Here is a 26,012-nt window from a genome sequence, read left to right as displayed (position 1 = left end):
TGCAAGGGGAAGAATCAAGAACAATACATTTAATGAAGGTGCTTGCAACGTCCTGGGCCAATCTTCCAAATATCCCCTCGTGCCATAATATCACATAATCCGGTTGACCGTCGGCCCCCATTCGTGCAAATGTCTCATTAAAGACAATAAGGCGACTGACAAAGAAGCTCCGATTGGTCCCTTGAGATACTAGGTTTTTCTGTTGTATCTACGCGGTTATGTGGTAGTTGCTAGGTCCTGCCATGCGCGTAACAGCTTACTTACGGAACAAATTACAATATCGCATACACTAATGTAAATCATATCACCTAGGAACTCCAAAATTATCAGCTCAGTTTTGACCAAAATTGAGTTACTGGGTTTTGCCTTTGGACGGGAGAGATGTCATTGCCCAACAAATTATAATGAATCAAAATAAATGTTATGAATTATTAACCTATTCAAGGCGCTAATTACTTCACATTAAATATAACTCCTTTTGGGGGGAAAATATTATATTCTTTATGTTTTTGGCTTATAAAAAAAGTTTTCTTTTTGAAAAAAAAAAAAGGGGCAATTATCAAAAAATTAACACTACAAAAATAATACAAACTTATAACTGAAGTTAATTTTGAAATGTATGATTTTTTTTCTTTTTAAATGTTTTGACTTTGGTTTGGTCGACATTAATTTCCAACATGACTGCAGTTTCAACATGAATCATCACATATTTTCATTTCTCTTTACAACAAGCCCGAAAAGGAATAGGAAGAAGCAAAGCTGATATAAACCTACCCCTTTTTCACCTCATAGGATTTTCTCACGCATATGTTCACTTCCTGTTTCATATTTGTAACACTATTATGTCAAAGATTTCTAAATACAACAGTTATCTTCATAATTAACTCCATTACTATTCATATATATATATATATAAAGTTCAATAATCATCATTGTTCCTCCAGCGTATAGTTTGCTTTCTACATAATTTTTGCTGTTTGCAAATTCACCAAATCATTGAATTTCAATATTTTGGATTTCATAAACAAAGTGTTTGAATGTTCTCTATATCCAATATTATGTATTATTTTTATTTATCTTTTTGTAACACCGTTAGTAAATGAAGTGTACTTTTGTAATTATTTCCCCATATTTCTACACAATAACTCAGATATGGTAACTCTAGCAAGCAGTAGAGAATATGAAGTGATTTTTTTATCCTTAAAGGCCTACTGAAACCCACTACTACCGACCACACAGTCTGATAGTTTATATATCAATGATGAAATATTAACACTACAACACATGCCAATACGGCCTTTTTAGTTTGCTAAATTGCAAACTTAAAGTTCCAGTGACTTTTTTCTTGAAAACGTCGCGTAATGATGACGTGTACGCGTGTCGTTACGGGCTGTTATGAATATGAGCGCTGCGCACACACACAGCTAAAAGTCGTCTGCTTTAACGGCATAATTACACAGAATCTTTCGCAATTTGTTCAATTTATATTGGAGAAGTCAAAGTACAAAGACGGAGTTGGGAAGGTTTAGCCATTAGCCACACAAACACACGGTGATTCCTTGTTTAAAATTCACGGAGGTGAAACTTTAGTATGGATCACAGCGGACATGGATCCCGACTACATATTAACCAGCAGTTTTCGGTGAGAAAATTGTGGTTAAAAAGTCGCCTCGTACCGGATATCAGCTGAGCTTGCGCCTCCTGTACAGCTGCCGTCGACTTCCCCGAGACACTGCACGTTAACACCCGGCCGTGGATGTACACTTCCGACTATCAGGTACTGTTAAACTCACTAAAACAATAGCAACACAATAGAAAGATAAGGGATTTCCCAGAATGATCCTAGTAAATGTGTCTAAAAACATATGAATCGGTCTCAATGCAACGTGATTGCAATCGCGTTTTTTTTTTTTTTTTCTAGTCCGTCGCTATCAATATCCTCAAACACGAATCTTTCATCCTCGCTCAAATTAATGGGGAAAATGTCGTTTTCTCGGTCCGAATAGCTGTTTTTGTTGGAGGCTCCTATTAAAATCAATATGAATATGTGAGGAGCCATCAACATGTGACGACTTCCGGTAGAGGCAGGGCTTTTCTCCAGTTGAGAACTTTATCGTGGATGTTCTCTACTAAATCCTTTCAGCAAAAATATGGCAATATCGCGAAATTATGAAGTATGACACATAGAATGGACCTGCTATCCCCGTTTAAATAAGAAAATCTCATTTCAGTAGTACTTGTAATGGATGCCGTGTGGATACGGTTAATAATATAATACACGGTTGGCGTGGTATAGCTCAGTTGCTGGAGTGGTCGTGCCAGCAACTTGAGGGTTACAGGTTTGATTCCCGCTTCTGCCATCCTAGTCACTGCCGTTGTGTCCTTGGGCAAGACACATTACCCACCTGCTCCCAGTGCCACCCACACTGGTTTAAATGTAACTTAGATACTGGGTTTCACTATGTAAAGCGCTTTGAGTCACTAGAGAAGAAGCGCTATATAAATATAATTCACAATTCACTAATGTGAGAATCAATTTTTTAACATTTTTAATACTTGAGACCCTTATGGGTTTAGAAAAAAAATATGCATTGTATTGGTTTTGAAAATGAAAAATATCAAAATGGCTCCCACATTTTTCAGTGTATGGACCTCTGTGGAAACGGTTTGGACACCCTTTGTTTATGCTGTACAAAAAACGGGTGTCTGCATTCTTTGAAATGGCCACTTGGCGGCAACTCCTATAACTTTAGCGGCTGTCAAGTGCATGCCGCAGCAGTAGGTGGCGCTAAAGTACGACTTAACTGGAATGTAGCCAATCGGAAGCCTGAAGAAAGTCACATTTAGAAAAGGCCTAATAGCAGCAATAGTGCATGGAGAAACAAAATAACTATAGCCGGGGGTGCTGGAGCCCTATCTCAGCTGCATTCGTGCGGAAGGCGCGTACACCCTGGACAAGTCGCCACCTCATCACAGGGCAAAACAAACTACAGTTACAGATAAATAAAAAAATTTTTTTTTTACATTGGAGGACATGTATTCTAAATATAGAGGAGTCTAAAAGGGCTTTGGCATGATTTGGTTATGTAGTGATTGACGGGTTTTGACCAAAAATACTTTTATAACTGCAGCTCCCCTAGTGGGCAATGAATGTAGCACATTGCTGTGTTCTAGCTAGTCATCAAGATATTTTTTTAAAAATACGCCAAAAAAACCCTCACTAAATATGAAAATGGATAATTTCAAATGGAAAAATATATTTTGAAACTGTATTGAATATACCGCCGGGGCGCTAATTAATTTTACCAAAGGCATGCGGTAAAAGTAAGCATGCGCTAATTATTTTAAAACCTCTTCTCACTCCAGCACTTACCAGAGGTATGCAGTAAAAATGTTAGTGTGATGTAAGCTTGGACCTTAAATCCTACTGATTAGCTCTTAACCTTCTTCCATTTATGCGATTTCAAATTACCGGTATTGAAATCAGCCTCCTCCATTTTGAAAATGATGACAGGGGAAGTGTCACTTGTGACGTCACGACTTTGACCAGGCGGTAATACTAAGCATGCGCTAATTATTTTGGAAAGCGAGTTTGACCCGGCAGGCGCATACTATATGCCATGCGGCAATTCAAGGAAATACGGTATATACTGTACTGTACCAAAACAATCTTAACTCGGAGCCATACTTGCCAACCCTCCCGGATTTTCCGGTAGACTCCCGTAATTCAGCGCCTCTCCCGAAAACCTTCCGGTGAAAATTTTCCCCCCAAAATTCAGGCGGAGCTGGAGGCCACGCCCCCTCCAGCTCCATGCGGACCTGAGTGGCGTGTATAAAGAGCGTGTCCGCCCAATGACTGTAGAATGATCGAGGGCGAGTTCTTGGTTTCTTATGTGGGTTTATTGTTAGGCAGTTTCATTAACGTCCTCACAGCGCGGTAAAACAACACACAACAACAGCAGTCCGTTTTCGTCTACCGTAAAGCAGTACGAATGCCTTAAACAGCAATGTTGTGACACCCTTAAACAGGACAATACTGCCATCTACTGTACATGCATATGGTTAGAAAAACAAAGATAAACAATTCAACCCTTGACTCAACAATGAGTAGATGAATGATGTGTGTGTGTAAATGTGTAAATAAATGAACAGTGAAATTCAAGTATTTATTTTATCTTTTTATATATAATAAAATAAATATATATATATATATATAATGAAACAATTGTATACATATGTATACATATATAGGTAGAATTAACTGAAAGTCAAGTATTTCTTATATATATACTGTATATATATATATATATATATATATGAAATAGGGCTTCACGGTGGAAGAGGGGTTAGTGCGTCTGCCTCACAATACGAAGTTCCTGCAGTCCAGGGTTCAAATCCAGGCTCGGGATCTTCCTGTGTGGAGTTTGCATGTTCTCCCCGTGAATGCGTGGGTTCCCTCCGGGTACTCCGGCTTCCTCCCACTTCCAAAGACATGCACCTGGGGATAGGTTGATTGGCAACACTAAATTGGCCCTAGTGTGTGAATGTGAGTGTGAATGTTGTCTGTCTATCTGTGTTGGCCCTGCGATAAGTTGGCAACTTGTCCAGGGTGTACCCCGCCTTCCGCCCGATTGTAGCTGAGATAGGCGCCAGCGCCCCCCGCGACCTCAAAAGGGAATAAGCGGTAGAAAATGGATGGATGGATATATATGAAATGCTTGACTTGTTGAATCTAGCGGTAAGGTAAATATACTCCTCCCCTCTAAACCATGCCCCCACCTCCCGAAATCGGAGGTCTCTAGGTTGGCAAGTATGCTCGGAGCATTTTGCGAACATTTACTGTAGCAATCGATTCGCATGCTTCGGGGATTGTGGGAATAACGGAGTGACCACCGTGAAATATGTTTTCACCGCAGAGAAAATATACGTGTTTTTTTGCAGCAAGAAATTTAAAATGAAATGAGGAAAAAAAGGCCCTCTTGCAATTAAAAGAAAGAACAAATACCTTGCTTTATCTTGCGACGTTTGTATGAATGGACTTGAACATAAACGAATGCAATGAAGTCCTCCACATCAATGGAATGACATGAAAAAAACATGAAGAATTTGGCATCTTGCGACAGTGCCCCATTGAAACACACACACACACACACACACACACACACATTGACGGGGGCTGGGTGGGTTAACAGAGATGGTCCTTTTTACATCCTACTGTACAGTTTGACTTGTTGCCATTGTTGCAACCAGTAAAGAAACCAGTCTGTGAAAGCGCTTTTCCCTACCATCTAAAATGTCCATCACACACACACACACACACACACGCACACACGCACACACACACACACACACACACACACACACACACACCACTCCATCTGGGAGAGTTGTGATCATAGCGCAATAAGGAAGTCGATATATATATATACAGTATATACATATACGTATGTAAATAAATGAAATGGCCTTGCTCATCCCAAATGGACAAATATACCCACAGGAATCCCAGGAATGTTTTGAGAACAATGTTAGCGCTATTTGGAATTCATCAGCACACTGCAGTGGAAACGATTTTGCGAAGGGTTTTACTTTTTGAAGTACTTTCTCTTTTTGCAGAGAACAAGATCAGGGGTCAACAAACTGTGGTTCAGAGCCCAATGACGTAAAAGTGTCATATTTTGTTTCACATTTGCAGTTTATTTACTGTATACAGTCTGTGTTTTCACACAATATATTCGTTTACACTCCTGAGAACCATTTGCATTTAACCTTTTGTCAGAGTTGTACCATTTCGGGATGGAAAATAGCCCTGTTATGCGAAACAAAAAGGTCCACTGTAGTGGACGCTGGCTCTCGGGAGGATCTGTTTGTGTACGTTCGTCATATTCTGCTTGTCACTAAAAAATAACCTTTAATGTTCAATGTCAAGTTTTAGCGCTATTATTTTAGTCAAAAACCTTTTTTTATACCATTAGTAGTGTTGTCTGCTTTGCAAATACTTCCTGGGTTTTTTAAGTTTCTTTATAGCCACGTTTTATTTCAGACCTATTAATTTCAGTGATGAGTAATATCATTCACTAACAGTGTTACAAAAAAATCAATTAGAATAATAGATAATGTTGGATATAGAGAACATAGAAACCCTTTATTTATTGAATCAAAGATACTGAAATTCCACAACATAGTGGAATTGCAAACAGCTAAAATTGTACACGAAGTAAACTATAATCTGCTTCACAAAAATATACAACAATTCTTCTCAACAAAAGAAAAGAAATATAATCTTCGAGAAAAATGTAATTTAAAACATTTGTACGCACGTACAACACTTAAGATCTTCAGTATATCAGTATGTGGAATTAAATTATGGAATGGATTAAGCAAAGCTATCAAACAATGTACTAATATGATCCACTTCAAGAAACTCTTCAAACTTGAAGTGTTTACAAAGTACAAAAAAGAAGAACCATAATAAACATTCTGATTTTATTCACACATTCATTCTTTCATTCTCAAAATAATCTTACTTATCTCATCGTATGGAATAAAACTTACTTCACCAATTATTTATTTTTATTGTGATTACTTATGGAGTATATTGTGAATACATTGAGAACAAGAAGTGAACAAAAGTTTTAGCAACTGTTATGTAAAAGAAAAGGGGTAGGATTAAATAAACTCTGCTTCTTCCTACTTCTTTTCGAACATGTTGAAAAGAGAAACTGGAAATTGTGATGTATCATGTTGTATGCTTGCATGCTCCAAATAAACTCAAATTCAATATTAATTAAATAATATTTCTATAATAAACGTGGATGCATATGCATTTGTGCAATATATTTATATGTACAGTAATCCATCCATTTTCTACCACTTATCCCTTTCGAGGTCGTAGGGGATGCTGGATCCTATCTATTTATATCTTTTTTTTTTTTTTAATATTGATTTCTATTTATTGTTTTAATTGGTTTTACCCTTTAAAATCATTTTTAATCATTTTTATATTGGTTTTATTTTTTATTCAGTACTTAGTGGAGCTAAGGATATTTGAATATTGTTTTTAATACTGTTGTGCAGCACTCTGGAAACATTTATGTTGTTTAAATGTGCTATACAAATAAAGTGGATTGGATTGGATTGATATCTGCACCTTATTGCTCGTTCATCCTGCACGGCAACCAGCAAATGCAACAGCATTTCGTTCGTATCTGTACTGTAAAGTTCATATTTGATTGAGAATAAAAGGAAGTCAATGTCGTTATTAAAATGATGTCGTGCCTATTTCATACGTATACATCAGTGGTTCTGAACCTTTTTTCAGTGAACATTTTTCTAATTCAAGTACCCCCTAATCTGAGCAAAGCATTATTGGTTGAAAAAAAGAGATAAAGAAGTAAAATACAGCACTATGTCATCAGTTTCTGATTTGTTCAATTGTATAACAGTGCAAAATATTGCTCATTTGTTGTGGTTTTTCTTGAACCATTTGGAAAAAAAGATATAAAAATAACTAAAAACTTGTTGAAAAATAAACAAGTTATTCAATTATAAATAAATATTTCTACACATAGAAGTAATCATCAACTTAAAGTGCCCTCTTTGGGGATTGTAATAGAGATCCATCTGGATTCATCAACTTAATTCTAAACATTTCTTCACAAAAATAAATCTTTAACATCAATATTTATGAAACATGTCCACAAAAATCTAGCTGTCAACACTGAATATTCCATTGTTGCATTTCTTTTCACAGTTTATGAACTTACACTCATATTTTGTTGAAGTATTATTCAAAAAATATATTTATAAAGGATTTTGGAATTGTTGCTATTTTTAAAACATTTAAAAAAAAAATCTCACGTACCCCTTGGCATACCTTCAAGTACCCCAAGGGGTATGCGTACCCCCATTTGAGAACCACTGGTATACATTATTGATATTTTTCCATTTAAAACAAATCTCATTATACACCAACATCAATGTCTAGCTTAGTACCACCATAGTTTTAGAAGGGGATTGGAATGAATGTTTAATCATTTGTACTTGTACGATTACTTTGCGTGTATACTATAGATCTCCATTACTAAATGTGGTGTTTCTAAGTACCAGCAGTGGTACTCACGCCACAGTTTGAAAATCCATACCCATTCCTTAATCATATCATTTGTTTTTACTACGGTTTTAAGTCCTCTCTGTGGTCGATTTTGTTATTGACGCTGATTGCATGGGTGCATGAAGGTACAGAACGACATCATGCGTTGACTGTACTTACTGTACACGTATTTTCCTCTCCCGTTTTGTGCATTTTCTTTGCCTCGAGTCTACAAGTCTCAACTCAAAGTGTCTTCTTACCTTTGTGCTTGTCCATTCCCGTCTTTTCCAGCTCCACTCATACAAGCCGACTGTCCTGTTAAAAGTTGAGCAGACAGGAGTGATGATGCCGCTGCAGCCCCCAAGATGTCCCCCACCCTTGCCCTTACTCCTCCTACGCCCCCTTCTTCTTCTTCTTTCAGTCCGGAAAACAGTGTCTAGGAGTTCCAGTGTTTTGCAGTACTTTACTCCACGTTCTCTGTCCCACTTGTGCACTGTGCTGCAGTAAACCTCTTTCCTCCTCCCCACTCGCCAGCAGAACACACACACACACACACACACACACACACACACACACACACACACACACACACACACACACACACACACACAGTCGGCAACTCCCCTTTTCAAGTCTTACTATCCATGTGTCTTATACTGCACTTACAAGTAGAGTAGAACCTCCATTTACGAACTTCATGAATTGAAAAGTTTTCATAGTGAAGCAAATTTCTCCATGAGAAAAAATGTAAATATTGCCAAAAGTATTTGGCCACCTGCCTTTACTCGACGATGAACTTGAGGTGCCATCCCATGGAATTGTCCAAAAAGGTTTCGGTATCCTGGAGCATTCAAAGTTCCTTTCACTGGAACCAAGGGGCCAAACCCAACTCCTGAAAAACAAACCCACACCATAATTACTCCTCCACCAAATTTCACACTGGGCACAATGCAGTCCGAAATGTGCCGTTCTCCTGGCATCTTCCAAACCCAGACTGGTCCATCAGATTGCCAGATAGAAAAGCGTGATTCATCGCTCCAGAGAACGTGTCTCCACTGCTCTAGAGTCCAGTGGCCACGTGGTTTACACCACTGCATCCCACGCTTTGCGTTGGACTTGGTGATGTATGGCTTAGATCCAGCTGCACGGCCATGGAAACCCATTCCATGAAGCTCTCTGCGTGCTGTACGTGGGCTAATTGGAAGTTCACATGAAGATTGGAGCGCTGTACCACCTGACAGAATGTCTTTGCACTATGCGCTTCAAAATGCGGTGACCCCTATCGGTCAGTTTACGTGGTCTACCACTTCATGGCTGAGTTGCTGTTGTTCCCAAACTCTTTCATTTTCTTATAGCCGACGGTTGGCTTTGGAATATTTAGGAGTGAGGAGGCTTCACGACTGGACTTGTTGCACACGTGGCATCCTATGACAGTTCTACGCTGGAAATCACTGAGAGCGGCCCATTCTTTCACAAATGTTTCTAGAAAGTCTCCATGCTTAAATGCCTGATTTTATACAACTGCCTCATCATTTGGATGTGTGGCCAAATACTTTTGAGTGAAGGTTTGTACACTTTGAACAAAATGGAGAGTGCTATACAGTACTGTATATCAAACAAACATAACAGGGAGGGGATGGATCAACTTTCTCTTAATTTTGTGCCCTCACAAACGATCAGAAATCACAAAACTTAACTTTAACAATCATAAGGTTACAACATTAACATTGGCAAAGGAGCAGACAAATCGAGGGAAAAAGGGTAGGGATCGGGGGAAGGGGCCGTTTGTGTGTGCTTTGGAAGAGGCGCCGCTGAACGAGAGGTGGCTCTTCTCAGCTTTGAAATAGGTCTGCTTTGGCATTTGCCTCAATCTAAAAGTTTGTCAATCAAAAATAGAGTGAGTCGTAAATCCAAGTTCAACTACACAGTACATCCATTTTTTTTTTTTGCCTACACTCAAGTTATTTATTTCTTAATAGTTATCTTATTAGCAGTATTATACAGTAGTTCAGCTTAGTTTGGTGGTTGCAGGTATTTAATTTAAATTTTGCATAAATTAATTGTATTTATTTACAGTACAAAGTGGAAAGCACTTTAACAACAACCTCGGGGGAAAACCAAGTGCTTGGGATTATTGGGACATAAATACATTTTTAAAAATGAAAGATACGTATTGCTATAAAAAACTAGTGAAACGCATTTGTCTTCAAAAATGATTAAATACAATCCAAATATTTATTACATTTTTTTTTATTTTATTTTTATTTTGCGAGTAAAAAAACAAAATGTAAAAAAATAGAGGCAGCTCGCTGGTACGTGCTGCTATTTGAGCTATTTTTAGAACAGGCCAGCGGGCTACTCAACTGGTCCTTACGGGCTACCTGGTGCCCACGGGCACCGCTTTGGTGACCCCTGATGCAGGATTTGCCTTAACATTTAAGTGGTGAAACTTCCTATAAGAGGACAGCTGTAGTGCTGTATTCTGCGGATCATGTCATATTTAATTTGAACTTTTTTTTTTTTAAAAGGTCCTCAGTAGTCACATACAAATTTATGTAAATTTTGCTAAATTATTTAAAATTTGGTCCCCATGAACTCTTTTCCCTCAGCACATTACTTCATCAATCCAGAGATTTAAAGACGTGTATGAACTAACTGGGCTTTGGCCATTTAACTTCATTTTTTTCATGCCTCCACAACCTGTAGAAAGGCTGGTCCCCACAAGTGATGATCAAAAACTTGGTCCCCATTCCAAATGATAACCAGTGTGTGTGTGTGAGAGAGAGAGAGTGGAGGTATGGGAGGAATGTGCAGTAACATAACAAAGTCCACAAGATGATTACGAGGGCAGTCCAGTCCCACCAAGATGGTGACGCAAGTTTAATGCAGAAGGTGATAACATGCTGGACGAAATGTTGCAAAATTAGGAGTGTTACATCTGGATATAAGTCGTAGAGCATATGTTTCTCTTTCACTTTCAAGTTTCGCCCTTTTTACGTCAGACATTCAACACAACCTGCCACACTGTTAGGTGTACTTAAGACCACCCGGCTGTAGGTGGCGGTAGGGAGCATTGCAAAGTGTGCCACACCACTATTAAAAACAGCGTCCAGTAAGGAAGGGATTCGTATGGCCTAAAAACCTGCCTACACTAGGGAAGGGATTTGTATGGCCAAATTCCTGGGTGGATCCATCCATCCATCATCTTCCGCTTATGCGAGGTCGGGTCGCGGGGGCAGCAGCCTAAGCAGGGAAGCCTAGACTTCCCTATCTCCAGCCACTTCGTCTAGCTCTTCCCGGGGGATCCCGAGGCGTTCCCAGGCCAGCCGGGAGACATAGTCTTCCCAACGTGTCCTGGGTCTTCCCCGTGGCCTCCTACCGGCTGGACGTGCCCTAAACACCTCCCTAGGGAGGCGTTCGGGTGGCATCCTGACCAGATGCCCGAACCACCTCATCTGGCTCCTCTTGATGTGGAGGAGCAGCGGCTTTACGTTGAGTTCCTCCTGGATGGCAGAGCTTCTCACCCTATCTCTAAGGGAGAGCCCCGCCACCCTGCGGAGGAAACTCATTTCGGCCGCTTGTACCCGTGATCTTATCCTTTCGGTCATGACCCAAAGCTCATGACCATAGGTGAGGATGGGAACGTAGATCGACCGGTAAATTGAGAGCTTTGCCTTGCGGCTCAGCTCCTTCTTCACCACAACGGATCGATACAACGTCCGCATTACTGAAGATGCTGCACCGATCCGCCTGTCGATCTCACGATCCACTCTTCCCTCACTCGTGAACAAGACTCCTAGGTACTTGAACTCCTCCACTTGGGGCAGGGTCTCCTCCCCAACCCGGAGATTGCACTCCACCCTTTTCCGGGCGAGAACCATGGACTCGGACTTGGAGGTGCTGATTCTCATTCCGGTCGCTTCACACTCGGCTGCGAACCGATCCAGTGAGAGCTGAAGATCCCGGCCAGATGAAGCCATCAGGACTACATCATCTGCAAAAAGCAGAGACCTAATCCCGTGGCCACCAAACCGGATCCCCTCAACGCCTTGGCTGCGCTTAGAAATTCTGTCCATAAAAGTTATGAACAGAATCGGTGACAAAGGACAGCCTTGGCGGAGTCCAACCCTCACTGGAAATGTGTTCGACTTACTGCCAGCAATGCGGACCAAGCTCTGGCACTGATCGTACAGGGAGCGGACTGCCACAATAAGACAGTCCGATACCCCATACTCTCTGAGCACTCCACACAGGACTTCCCGAGGGACACGGTCGAATGCCTTCTCCAAGTCCACAAAGCACATGTAGACTGGTTGGGCAAACTCCCATGCACCCTCAAAAACCCTGCCGAGAGTATAGAGCTGGTCCACAGTTCCACGACCAGGACGAAAACCACACTGTTCCTCCTGAATCCGAGGTTCGACTATCCGGCGAAGCCTCCTCTCCAGTACACCTGAATAAACCTTACCGGGAAGGCTGAGGAGTGTGATCCCACGATAGTTGGATCTCATGTGAAATCAATGCAATGCAGTCTGCTGAAAATGATGGAAGTGCCACTCTCCAAAGCAACACTGTGGTCAATTTTGAAATTGCAACAAAACACATTTTAAGATAATCAGTACTCGACTGCTGTCTGGCGGTTAAAGTGGATAGTGCAAACCCCCTACCCCCATTCAATACGTTTCATGTGTCGACAATTGGGGCCATATGAATCCCCTTCTTAGTGTATTTTCTCTATAATGCACAAAAGTAAAAGAGACGTGGATTCAAATCTGAATGGTAAATTGTAAAGGTCAACATTAGTAAATGTGCATGAATGAAAACAAATTGTACAAATTGTAAATGTGGATGTTTTGTAGACTGTCACTGTAAAATATAGAAGCTATTAAATAAATAAATAAATAAATGGGTTGTACTTGTATAGCGCTTTTCTACCTTCAAGGTACTCAAAGCGCTTTGACACTACTTCCACATTTACCCATTCACACACACATTCACACACTGATGGAGGGAGCTGCCATGCAAGGCGCCAACCAGCACCCATCAGGAGCAAGGGTGAAGTGTCTTGCTCAGGACACAACAGACGTGACGAGGTTGGTACTTTGTGGGATTTGAACCAGGGCCCCTCGGGTTGCGCACGGCCACTCTCCCACTGCGCCACGCCGTCCCTTGTTGAGCGAGAAACAGGGAGTTGAGCAAGCAAACAGGAAGTTGAGTGAGCAAACAGGAAGTTGAGCGAGCAAACAGGAAATTGAGAATGCAGACAGGAAGTTGAGCAAGCAGACAGGAAGTTGAGCGATCAGACAAGAAGTTGTGTGAGCAGACAGGAACTTGAGTGAGCAGACAGGAAGTTGAGCGAGAAACAGGAAGTTGAGCGAGCAGACAGTAAGTTAAGTGAGCAGACAGGAAGTTGAGTGAGTAATAGGAAGTTCTGTGGGCAAACAGAAAGTTGAGCCAGCAGACAGGAAGTTGAGCGAGAAACAAAAAGTTGAGTGAGCAGACAGGAAGTTGAGCGAGCAGACAGGAAGTTGAGCAGGAAGACAGGAAGTTGAGTGAGTAATAGGAAGTTCCGTGGGCAAACAGAAAGTTGAGCAAGAAACAAAAAGTTGAGTGAGCAAAGAGGAAGTTGAGTGAGCAGACAGGAAGTTGAGCAATAAACAAAAAGTTGAGTGAGCAAAGAGGAAGTTGAGTGAGCAGACAGGAAGTTGAGCAAGAAACAAAAAGTTGAGTGAGCAAAGAGGAAGTTGAGTGAGCAGACAGGAAGTTGAGCAATAAACAAAAAGTTGAGTGAGCAGACAGGAAGTTGAGTGAGCAGACAGGAAGTTGAGCAAGAAACAAAAAGTTGCGTGAGCAAACAGAAAGTTGAGTAAGCAGACAGGAAGTTGAAAGAGAAACAGGGAGTTGAGCGAGCAGACAGGAAGTTGATCGAGAAACAGGAAGTAGAGTGAGCAAACAGGAAGTTGAGCGAGAAACAGGAAGTTGAGTGAGCAGACAAAAAGTTGAGCAAGCAAACAGGAAGATGAGCGAGTAAACAGAAAGTTGAGTGAGCAGACAGGAAGTTGAGCAAGTAGACAGGAAGTTGAGCAGGCAGACAGGAAGTTCATTGAGAAGCAAGAAGTTGAGTAAGCGAATAGGAAGTTGAGCGAGCAGACAGGAAGTTGAGCAAGCAGACAGGTTGTTGAGCGAGAAACAGGGAGTTGAGCAAGCAAACAGGAAGTTGAGTGAGCAAACAGGAAGTTGAGCGAGCAAACAGGAAATTGAGAATGCAGACAGGAAGTTGAGCAAGCAGACAGGAAGTTGAGCGATCAGACAAGAAGTTGTGTGAGCAGACAGGAACTTGAGTGAGCAGACAGGAAGTTGAGCGAGAAACAGGAAGTTGAGCGAGCAGACAGTAAGTTAAGTGAGCAGACAGGAAGTTGAGCGAGCAAACAGGAAGTTGAGCAAGCAGACAGGAAGTTGAGCGAAAAACCGGAAGTTGAGCAAGCAAACAGGAAGTTGAGTGAGCAGACAGGAAGTGGAGCAAGCAAACAGGAAGTTGAGCAAGCAGACAGGAAGCGTCCCACTGTTGTGTTTTGATGTTTTAATGTTTTAAAACAATATCCTACCTCATTTTAAAAACCATGTAAAGATTTTTTTTAAAGAAAAAGACAGCCTGCATGTCAGGTTTGTGTGTCTTTTTCTTCCTCATTCCATTACACCAATGGTGTCCAAAGTGTGGCCCTTGGGCCATTTGCGTCCCGCAGCTAATTGCTTACCGGCCCGCCACACATTCTGGAAATGATATTGCAAAAATGTTTTAAAACATTTTAAAAAAGTGGAATGATGTGAAATCTAACGAGAAAAAGTTGCAATGTTGACCTAAAGCTGCCTTGCAGGCTGTTATTGTTTTCTTTTGTCTTCATTTTTCTGTTTTAGCCATAGCTAAAAAAAAAGAGGCAAAAAAAATCAATGCTACAATGAATTATTTTCAAGACTCCAATGACTTCAAAAATGTCACTTTATTTAAAATGTTTTATGTTTGAAAAAATATTCCATATATTGTGTGGTTGCCCATATAAAAACATTAAAGTTTTCTTTAAAACAAACACAATAGTTCACAAGTAAAATCGACATATCTGAAGTTGATCTTGTGACTTAAATGTTGAAAGTAAAAAAAAAAAAAACTAATACAAATATATCACTTTGAGAGGGGCACCTTTTGGATCCCAATTATATTTAATGGGATTGTATTTGTCTTTACACTGTGATTACTCAAATTTAATATTGAATTAAAATCAATCGTGCCCTGCATTAATGATCTTTTATGGCTCTAATCACTAAAAACTGCATATTTCAGTTTTACTATAAAAAAACAAGTTGTCTTTGACAAAAAAGGCAGTTGTTTTTTTTACTTCATATCTACCTGAAGTTTTATTAGCAGTAATGACTGACTATGGCCCTAAAAGTAAAACAACAACAAAATCCATATATTGTGTTATGGTTTGAAAATTTAAAATATCAAAATGGCGCCCACTTGTTTTAATTTTTCCAAGTGCGGCCCTCAGTGGAAAAAGTTTGGACACCCCTGCATTACACCGTGTTGCTCTTCTAGTCCCCTTTTTTTTTGTTATGGTGATTTTTTTTTTTAAATTAGCAGCGAGCTTCACTTTGGACACCCCTGAAGTATTATATCTTATGATATACCATTATACAGTGTTTCTGATTTCAAACATGTTGAACATTTTTTTAAAGCCTGCCAAAATGACTAAATTAAAAACGGTTTATTTTGAAAAATAATTCAAATACCAAACCCAAAACCAGTGAAGTTGGCACGTTGTGTAATTCGTAAATAAAAACAGAAAACAATGCATTGGAAATCCTTTTCAATCTATATTCAATTGAATAGACTGCAAAGACAAGTTATTTAATGTTCAAACTGAGAAACTTATTTTTGTTTTTTGCAAATAACCATTAACTTAGAAATTAATGGCAGCAACACATTGCAAAAAAGTTGGCACTGGGGCATTTTTACCACTGTGTTACATGGCCTTTCCTTTAAACAACACTCAGTAAACGTTTGGGAACTGAGGAGACCAATTTTTGGAGCTTTTCAGGTGGAATTCTTTCCCATTCTTGCTTGATGTACAGCTTAAGTTGTTCAACAGTCCGGGGGCTCCCTGGTGGTATTTTAGGCTTCGTAATGTGCCACACATTTTCAGTGGGAGACAGGTCTGGACTACAGGCAGTCCAGCACTCTTTTACTATGAAGCCACGTGGCTTTGCATTTTCTTGCTCAAATAAGCAGGGGCGTCCATGATAACGTTTCTTGGATGGCAAGCAGACCGTCAGACCACAAAACACATTTCCAATTTGCATCAGTCCATCTTAGATGAGCTCGGGCCCAGCGAAGCCGGCAGCGTTTCTGGGTGTTGTTGATAAATGGCTTTTGCTTTGCATATTAAGAGTTTTAACTTGCACTTACTGATGTAGTGACAAACTGTAATTACTGACAGTGGTTTTCTGAAGTGATCCTGAGCCCATGTGGTGATATCCTTTACACAATGATGTCGGTTTTTGATTCAGTACTGCCTGAGGAATCAAAGGTCCGTAATATCATCGCTTACGTGCAGTGATTTCTCCATATTCTCTGAACCTTTTGATATTAGGGACCGTAGATGGTGAAATTCCTAAATTCCTTGCAATAGCTCATCGAGAAATGTTGTTCTTAAACGGTTTGATAATTTGTTCACAAAGTGGTGACCCTCGCCCCATCCTTGTTTGTGAATGACTGAGCATTTCATGGAAGCTGCTTTTATACCCAATCATGGCACCAACCTGTTCCTAATTAGCCTGTTCACCTGTGGGATGTTCCAAATAAGTGTTTGATGAACATTCCTCAACTTTCTCAGTCTTTTTTGCCACTTCTGACAGCTTTTTTGAAACATGTTGCAGGCCTCAAATTCCAAATGAGCTAATATTTGCAAAAAACAACAAAGTTTTCCAGTTAGAACGTTAAGTATCGTGTTTTTGATGTCTATTCAATTGAATATAGGTTGAAAAGGATTTGCAAATCATTGTAATCTGTTTTTTTTTTTTTACCTTACTGTTTTTTTGGCTTTGTAGATTAGTATTGTAAAATCACATATATGACTGTATATAATTTCTATATGGTTGTTGAGCGCTTTGACCTATTAAAGAGACATTGCTATTCTCTGCAAAAGACATGATGACCTGCATCTGTAATGATGACGATCCAAAATGGAGGGCGGTCTGTCATAATCCTGCAGAATGAATCCCTTTTGTGCAGCAGGCCTGACCTGGAAAGTCCCTGGAGCATTTCGATGCAAGGACAGACATTTATTTCGAGTCAAAGGTGCAACACTTTTTGCCCTTTTTTTTTTTTTTCTTTTTGCTTCTGATGTTGGCATAAAGTGAATTCCTGACCAGTGAATCACAGGTCAAAGGTCAACTGACTCGACTCCAAATTAGCACTGACTGAGACCCTTTTTTTTTATTCTGGGGCCTCTCCCAAGTTGGTACACTCGCAGACACATTATGTCCCAACAAAAGAGACACCCCCCCTTCCCTTCTCATTCATTGGAGGTATTTTCATCTAATCTGGTGCCTCGGCTGACTGTTCTGTCTGGGAATTTCCAGAAAAGAAACCCCCAGACACTCCTCGTTTTTGTGTTTGGAGAACATGGCGGAGCATAAACACCTGGCAGAGCGGCGTACACCTGACTAAAGGGGAGGCTTACAAGTGGACATAGGTGAAGTCCGAGACATGTTTAAAATGAGTCTAAACAAATAAAGTCTGACGTAACGACTTCAATGCCGACATTGATTTAAAAGTCAATAGACAGTTAAAGAGTAATGTATAAAAATGTACATTAACTTGAATAGATGACTACCTGCACTTACTGTATGTGAGGGAGTGCAAACAATTGCAAATGTTGGGTTGCGCTGCCACCTGCTGGTCAGACAGTAGAATGCAAGGATTTCCAATTTAAAAGCCATTGTTTTTCATTTAAATCAGAGGGTGTCAAACTCATTTTAGATCGGGGGCCACATGGAGAAGAATCTACTCCCAAGTGGGCCGGACTGGTAAAATCCCTGCAGGATAATTTAAAAATAAAGACACCTTCAGATTGTTTTCTGTGTTTAAAAATAAAAGAAGCACATTATGAAAATGTACAAATCATAATGTTGTTTTTTTACACTTAAATGTTGCAGTTAATAGTATTCTATTTTTATTTGCCGTTAATTATATTTTCTGAATGAATGATGTGATAATAATCATCAGTCAACTCAATGGTGCTCATTTTCAAACAATCAGGATAAAAAAATCTCAAAATCAAATTACAGTACGCCATGTATGTAGTTTGATCATTTTCCTCGATTGATGTACTAACATCATGTGGTTTATTTTGTACATATGTACCATCATCTACAAAGAATTGCGATTGCAACATCCAGTAGACCAGGGGTCGGCAACCTTTACCACCTTAAGAGCCATTTTGACCCGTTTCACAAAATAAAGAAAACAATGGGAGCAACAAAACTATTTTGAAATTTATAATGAAATAACACCCCCTCCCCCCTCCGTGCGTCAGTGCGTAAGGATGCATGGGATTCTGGGTATTTGTTCTGTTGTGTTTATGTTGTGTTACAATGCGGATGTTCTGTCGAAATGTGTTTGTCATTCTTGTTTGGTGTGGGTTCACAGTGTGGTGCATATTAGTAAGAGTGTTAAAGTTGTTTATATCACAACTCTCAGTGTAACCTGTATGACTGTTGACTAAGTATGCCTTGCAGTCACTGTCGTGTATTAACAGAGGCTGCATACTACATGTGACCAGCTGGCACGCAGTTAGCATTGTGAAAAAGCGGGCGCTACAACAAGTTTTAGAGGACTGTAAAAGCTTTGCCATCAGGGCACGCCCTCTAGATTATCGACTAGGTGAAAATCGGAGAATGTTGGCCCCGGGGGATTTCTGAGAGAGGCATTAAACTCCAGAAATCTCTCTGGATAATCGGGGGAGTCGGATATTATGCAGCTGAGCCACATTAGAGTGATCAAAGAGCCGCGAGTTTCCGGCCCCTGCAGTAGACACATGCAGAAGAGTTGTTTCTTTCATTAAAAAATTTCAGGTTAATTTGTATACTTAGCAAACTCATCCCGCGGGCCGTACGTTTGACACCCCTGATTTAAATGATAAATGGGTTGTACTTGTACAGCGGTTTTCTACCTTCAAGGTACTCAAAGCGTTTCGACACTACTTCCACATTTACCCATTCACACACACATTCACACACTGATGTAGGGAGCTGCCATGCAAGGCCCTAACCAGCACCCATCAGGAGCAAGGGTGAAGTGTCTTGCTCAGGTCACAACGGACGTGACGAGGTTGGTACTAGGTGGGGATCGAACCAGGGACCCTCGGGTTGCGCACGGCCACTCTGCCACGCCGATTGATTGAAACTTTTATTATTATTGCAAAGTACAGTACATATTCTGTACAATTGACCACTGAAGGGTAACACCCGAATAATTTTTTCAATTTGTTTAAATTGGGGTCCACCTTAATAAATTCATGGTAAATTGGGGTCCACATTTATGTAAAATGCATTTCATTTTCGTGTTATTAGGCCCTGAGATAGGCAGAAAAAGTGATTTTTCATTTATTTTTATTTTTCTGTCAGATTAAAAACTTGGAGGTGCTGGCGACAAAAACGGCTGTCGAAATGTCCCATGATATCTATTTCCACTTTAAATCATGTAATAATAACAATAATGATAAAAGACACCCACAGCGCTTCACAGAGAACTAAGAAGCCATCATTCAGTCACTCCACATTCACACCTTCATGCTGGTAAGCTACATTTGTAGCCAAATGTAAAACCTTGTTGGCCCTAAATATGAATCGAAGAAATTAACGTTTATTCATGTAGCCCTTAATCACGAGTGTCTCAAAGGGCTGCACGAGTCACGACGAAATCCTTGGCTCAAATCCCACATCAGGACAAGGTAAAACTAAAGCCAATGGGATACAATGAGAAACCTTGGAGGGGACCACAAATGTGGAGACGCCATCAGGACCATGAACAGGTTTTATCCGACCTGTGGTAGGAGTTTGCTAAGTATAAAAATGAGCCAAAATGTTTTAATTAAAAAACTGCTGTTCTAAATGTATCCACTAGATGTCACAATAGCAATTATTTGTATTTTTGTAGATTATGCTACATCTGTTAAAAAAAAAATAAACCACCTTATATTAGTGCACCAGTCGAGGAAAATGAGCAAACTACACAAATAACACACTGTAATTTGATTTTTATATTTTTTTATCTAGATAGATTGAAAATGAACACCAATTAGTTGACTGATGAACATTATCACATAATTAATTCAGAAAGTATAAATAACAAAGATAGAATACTATTAGCCACAACATTATGATTTGTACATTTTCATAATGTGCTTGTTTTATTTTTTGATTGAAAATTAACACCAATTAGTTGACTGATGAACATTATCACATAATTAATTCAGAAAGTATAAATAACAAAGATAGAATACTATTAACCACAACATTATGATTTGTACATTTTCATAATGTGCTTGTTTTATTTTTAAACAAAAAAAACAATCAATCAATCAATCAATATTTATTTATATAGCCCTAAATCACAAATGTCTCAAAGGACTGTACAAACCATTACGACTACGACATCCTGGGAAGAACCCACAAAAGGGCAAGGAAAACTCACACCCAGTGGGCAGTTGTCTTTATTTCTAAGTTATCGTGCCGTGATTTTACCAGTCCGGCCCACTTGGGAGTATATTTTTCTCCATGTGGCCGCCCATCTAAAATTAATTTGACACCCCTGAGTTAGACAAATGTTTGCAGCCACAAGTGAAACTACTTGGCAGTAAAAAAAAAATTAACTAATGTGGTATACAAAAATAAACTAGCAAATGATGACAACATAATGTATTGTTTGAAAGACCTTCTTTTACCATGAATTGATTAACGTGGACCCCGACTTAAACAAGTAGAAAAAATTATTCGGGTGTTACCATTTAGTGGTCTATTGTAGGGAATATGTCCTGTACTGTGCAATCTACTAATCAAAATTTCAATCAGTCAATTTGTACACTTTCAGAATGTGCTTGTTCTATGTTTAAACAAAGAAAACAATCTGTAGTTGTCTTTATTTTTAAGTTATCGTGCCGTGATTTTTACCAGTCCGGCCCACTTGGGAGTAGATTTTTCTCCACGTGGACCCCGATCTAAAATGAGTTTGACACCCCTGAGTTAGACAATTACGTTTGCAGCCACAAGTGAAACTACTTGGCATTAAAAATAAACAAAACTAAAGTAGCATACAAAAATAAACTAGCAAATAATGACAAATATAATGTATTGTTTGAAAGACCTTCTTTTAGAGCAGGGGTCGGCAACTTAAAATGTTGAAGGAGCCATATTGGACCAAAAATACAAAAACAAATCTGTCTGGAGCCGCAAAAAAATAAAACCCATATTTCATACAGATAGTGTGTCATGATATATTTAAGAGGACTCAAAGGAAACCAAATGAGCTCAAATATAACTACAAATGAGGCATATTGTTGCAATATGTACATATAGCTAGCCTAAATAGCATATTAGCATCGATTAGCTATGCCAGGGGTGCCCACACTTTTTCTGCAGGCGAGCTACTTTTCAATTGACCAACTCGAGGGGATCTACCTCATTTATATATATCATTTATATTTATTTATTTATGAAAGAGACATTTTTGTAAACAAGTTAAATGTGTTTAATGATAATACAAGCATGTGTAACACATATAGATGTCTTTCTTTCACAAAGACAAGAATATAAGTTGGTGTATTACCTGATTCTGATGACTTGCATTGATTGGAATCAGACAGTAATGATGATAATGCCCACATTTTCAAATGGAGGACAAAAAAAGTTGTCCTTTCTGTACAATACCACATGAAAGTGGTTGGTTTTTGGCATCTAATTCATCCAGCTTCCATACACTTTACAAGAAAAACATTGGCGGCAAATTCCGTAGCTTGCTTGATTGACATTCACGGCACCCGAGGGTTTTGTGAGATGACGCTGGCTGCTGCCAGTTTTATTTTGAAAAAATGACAGAGAGGAAGGCGAGAAACACTTTTTATTTCAACAGACTTTCGCGCCGTCCCTTCCGTCAAAACTCTAAAGGCCGACTGCACATTTCCTATCTTCACAATAAAAGGCCTGCTTCATGCTGCCTGCGCTAACAAGATAAGAGTCTCGGAAAGCTGGCGTGCACAAGTGATGTGCACACCAGCTTTCTGAGGGATCGCTTGTGCACGCCAGTTTTCCGAGACTCTGTATTTAGTTAGCGCAGGCAGCATGAAGCAGGGCTTTTATTGTGAAGATAGGAAATGTGCAGTCGGACTTTAGAGTTTTGACGGAAGGTACGGCGCGAGAGTCTGTTGAAATAAAAAGTGTTTCTCGCCTTCCTCTCGGCCATATTTTCATAATAATGATCTTGCAGCAGCCAGCGTCCTCTCACAAGACCCTCCGGTACCGTGAATGTCATTTAAGTGACGTCTTGGTGAAGATTGATGATCACTAATTTTTAGGTCTATTTTTTTTAAAAGCCTGGCTGGAGATCGACTGACACACCCCCCGCGGTCGACTGGTAGCTCGCGATCGACGTAATGGGCACCCCTGAGCTATGCAGTCATGCAGTGACCAAAAATGTCTGATTAGCACTCCACACAACAAAACTCACCTTTGTGCATTCATGCACAACGTTAAAAGTTTGGTGGACAAAATGAGAAAAAAAAAAAGAAGTAGACACTTCTTAGAAAGTCGGAGAAAGTTTTATACATGTAAACAAACTAGGGCGCATTCAAGGACCGCCAAAATTAGTAGGACAAAACGGCGCTCAGTGAAGCATGTTCAATAAAAACAGTGTGCTTTATAACAATTAGGGAGGTTTGTGTCATGTTTGTCCTCATACAGAAATCATATTAAAAAGAAAAAAAAATGTTTTTCCTCTCATCTTTTTCCATTTTTCATATACCGTATTTCCTTGAATTGCCGCAGGGCATATAGTATGCGCCTGCCTTGAATTACTGCAGAGTCAAACTCGCTTCGCAAAATAATTAGCGCATGCTTAGTATTACCGCCTGGTCAAACTCGTGACGTCACGAGTGACACTTCCCCTGTCATCATTTTCAAAATGGAGGAGGTTGATTTCATTACCGGTAATTTGAAATCGCATAAAGGGAAGAAGATTAAGAGCTATTCAGTAGGATTTAAATTCCAAGCTTACATCACACTCAAATTTTTACAGCATGCCTTTGGTAAGTGAGAAGAGGTTTTAAATTCATTAGCGCCCCGGCGACAATTCAAGGAAATACGGTATTTTTGAAAAAGCTCCAGAGAGCCATTAGGGCGGCGCTAAAGAGCCGCATGCGGCTCTAGAGCCGCAAGTTGCTCTAGAGCAGGGGTCACCAATGCGGTGCCCGCGGGCACCAGGTAGCCCGTAAGGACCAGATGAGTAGCCCGCTGGCCTGTTCTAAAAATAGCTCAAATAGCAACACTTACCAGTGAGCTGCCTCTATTTGCTCGACATTTTTAATTCTAAGAACGTATTATGATTGAATTTCAAAAGAAGTATTCTGGCAAACCTAGAAAATCTGTAGACTCAAATTCAAATCTTATTTCCAAGTCTTTTGATTGTATTTTAAAATTTTTGTTCCGGAAAATCTATAAGAAATAATGATTTGTCTTTGTTAGAAATATAGCTTGGTCCAATTTGTTATATATTCTAACAAAGTGCAGATTAAAATTGTAAAATTAATCTTAATCAGGAAAAATTACAAATGATTTTCCATAAAATATTTTTTAAATTTTTTCAAAAAGATTTTAATTAGCTAGTTTTTATTTTCTTTTTTTTGGTTAAATTTTGAATTTTAAAGAGTCAAAATTGAAGATGAACTGATTCAAAATTAAATTTTCATTTTTTTTCTGTTTACTCCTCTTTTAAACCGTTCAATTAAGTGTTTTTTTCATCATTTATTCTCTACAAAAAACCTTCCATAAAAGGAAAAAAAATGTACGACGGAATGACTGACAGAAATACCCATTTGTATATAAATATATATATATATATATTTATTAAAGCGTTGAGGGGTTCCGGTTTGGTGACCGCAGGATTAGGTCTCTGCTTTTTGCAGATGATGTGGTGCTGATGGCTTCATCTGACCGGGATCTTCAGCTCTCACTGGATCTGTTCGCAGCAGAGTGTGAAGCGACCGGAATGAGAATCAGCACCTCCAAGTCCGAGTCCATGGTTCTCGCCCGGAAAAGGGTGGAGTGCCATCTCCGGGTTGGGGAGGAGACCCTGCCCCAAGTGGAGGAGTTCAAGTACCTAGGAGTCTTGTTCACGAGTGAGGGAAGAGTGGATCGTGAGATCGACAGGCGGATCGGTGCGCCGTCTTCAGTAATGCGGATGTTGTACCGATCCGTTGTGGTGAAGAAGGAGCTGAGCCGGAAGGCAAAGCTCTCAATTTAACGGTCGATCTACGTTCCCACCCTCCCCTATGGTCATGAGCTTTGGGTCATGACCGAAAGGATAAGATCACGGGTACAAGCGGCCGAAATGAGTTTCCTCCGCCTGGTGGCGGGGCTCTCCCTTAGAGATAGGGTGAGAAGCTCTGTCATCCAGGAGGAGCTCAAAGTAAAGCTGCTGCTCCTCCACATCGAGAGGAGCCAGATGAGGTGGGTCGGGCATCTGGTCAGGATGCCACCCGAACGCCTCCCTAGGGAGGTGTTTAGGGCACGTCCAACCGGTAGGAGGCCACGGGGAAGACCCAGGACACGTTGGGAAGACTATGTCTCCCGGCTGGCCTGGTAACGCCTTGGGATCCCCCGGGAAGAGCTAGACGAAGTGGCTGGGGAGAGGGAAGTCTGGGTTTCCCTGCTTAGGCTGTTGCCCCCGCGACCCGACCTCGGATAAGCGGAAGAAGATGGATGGATGGATTTATTAAAGGTAAATAGAGCAAATTGGCCATTTCTGGCAATTTATTTAAGTGTGTATCAAACTGGTAGCCCTTCGCATTAATCACTAAACAAGAAGTAGCTCTTGGTTTCAAAAAGGTTGGTGACCCCTGCTCTAGAGCAAGTCTAAAATTTATAGTTAGGTGATATTGCTATGTTGAGATAGCATTTATATCGAATTGAAACCCCTCAATTGTCTGTTTTTATGCTGTCCATATGTGGAGGCGCTCAGTGAAATCGTTAGGGACTCCCCTGGCATATTTTGTGAAATAACCTTGTTGACGTCAAATGACGTACTGTACGTTTAAATGTGTGGTGGGGGTCGGTTTTCACTGCGCATGCGCATCCTGTGTTTAGTTTTCTCCAACCTGAGGAGCTGTCTGGAGGTTCGCTACCAATTTCTGTCATGTTTAGATAGCATCAGCGCCCATTTTTCCTCCCCAAAAGCTTCCTTTTTTGGGGTGGGGTTGATATGAAATGAAATACGTTGTAAACGAGAAAGAAGGCTAAAAAAAAAGCTATGGTGGAGTGAAACAAGAAGCTCCGAAAAGTGCCGAGGAGGGTCTACGGTTGTCCCCCACATCACATCCATGTTGGCCGCCGCAGCCTGCGCTCTGGTTCCGGGGCTCCGAGCGCCACCGAAGCTTTGTTCTCCCGTGGACAACATCCGGCTGCGTGGCTTGTGGAAGGACTCCCCCGCAGCGCGGCTGCCGTCCCCGAATGTGTCTTGAGGACGTGTGGGGAAAATGGCTGCTGGAAAGCGGGCATGAATCAATGCTGAGAGGCCGAGCTGCGGAGAAGCTAAATACGCTAACATGCTAATAAACACTCAGCATGCTAACGCGTTTTCATCCACGCTTATTAT

General features: G+C 40.3%; 2 protein-coding genes across 2 annotated transcripts in view; one reads left to right on the top strand and one right to left on the bottom strand.

The window, feature by feature from the left end:
• Positions 1-26,012, bottom strand: part of afap1l2 (actin filament associated protein 1-like 2) — a 95,488-nt gene that overhangs the window by 69,138 nt on the left and 338 nt on the right. Inside the window, exons 2-3 of the mRNA XM_061909844.1 lie at positions 8,481-8,984; positions 8,353-8,407 (exon numbers count right to left, since the gene is read on the bottom strand). Of these exons, the coding sequence (XP_061765828.1) occupies positions 8,353-8,368 (16 nt within the window). The 5' untranslated portion in view covers positions 8,369-8,407; positions 8,481-8,984. The remainder of the gene's footprint in view (positions 1-8,352; positions 8,408-8,480; positions 8,985-26,012) is intronic.
• Positions 25,500-26,012, top strand: part of atrnl1b (attractin-like 1b) — a 131,291-nt gene continuing 130,778 nt past the window's right edge. Inside the window, exon 1 of the mRNA XM_061909599.1 lies at positions 25,500-26,012. This exon is cut by the window's right edge and continues 394 nt beyond it. The gene's annotated coding sequence lies outside the window, so the exon portion shown is untranslated.

The sequence above is a fragment of the Nerophis ophidion genome, linkage group LG08, assembly GCF_033978795.1.
Source record: "Nerophis ophidion isolate RoL-2023_Sa linkage group LG08, RoL_Noph_v1.0, whole genome shotgun sequence".
Lineage (NCBI taxonomy): Eukaryota > Metazoa > Chordata > Actinopteri > Syngnathiformes > Syngnathidae > Nerophis > Nerophis ophidion.
Note: the sequence above shows the minus strand (reverse complement) of the source record. Positions and strands in the feature narration are given on the sequence as shown.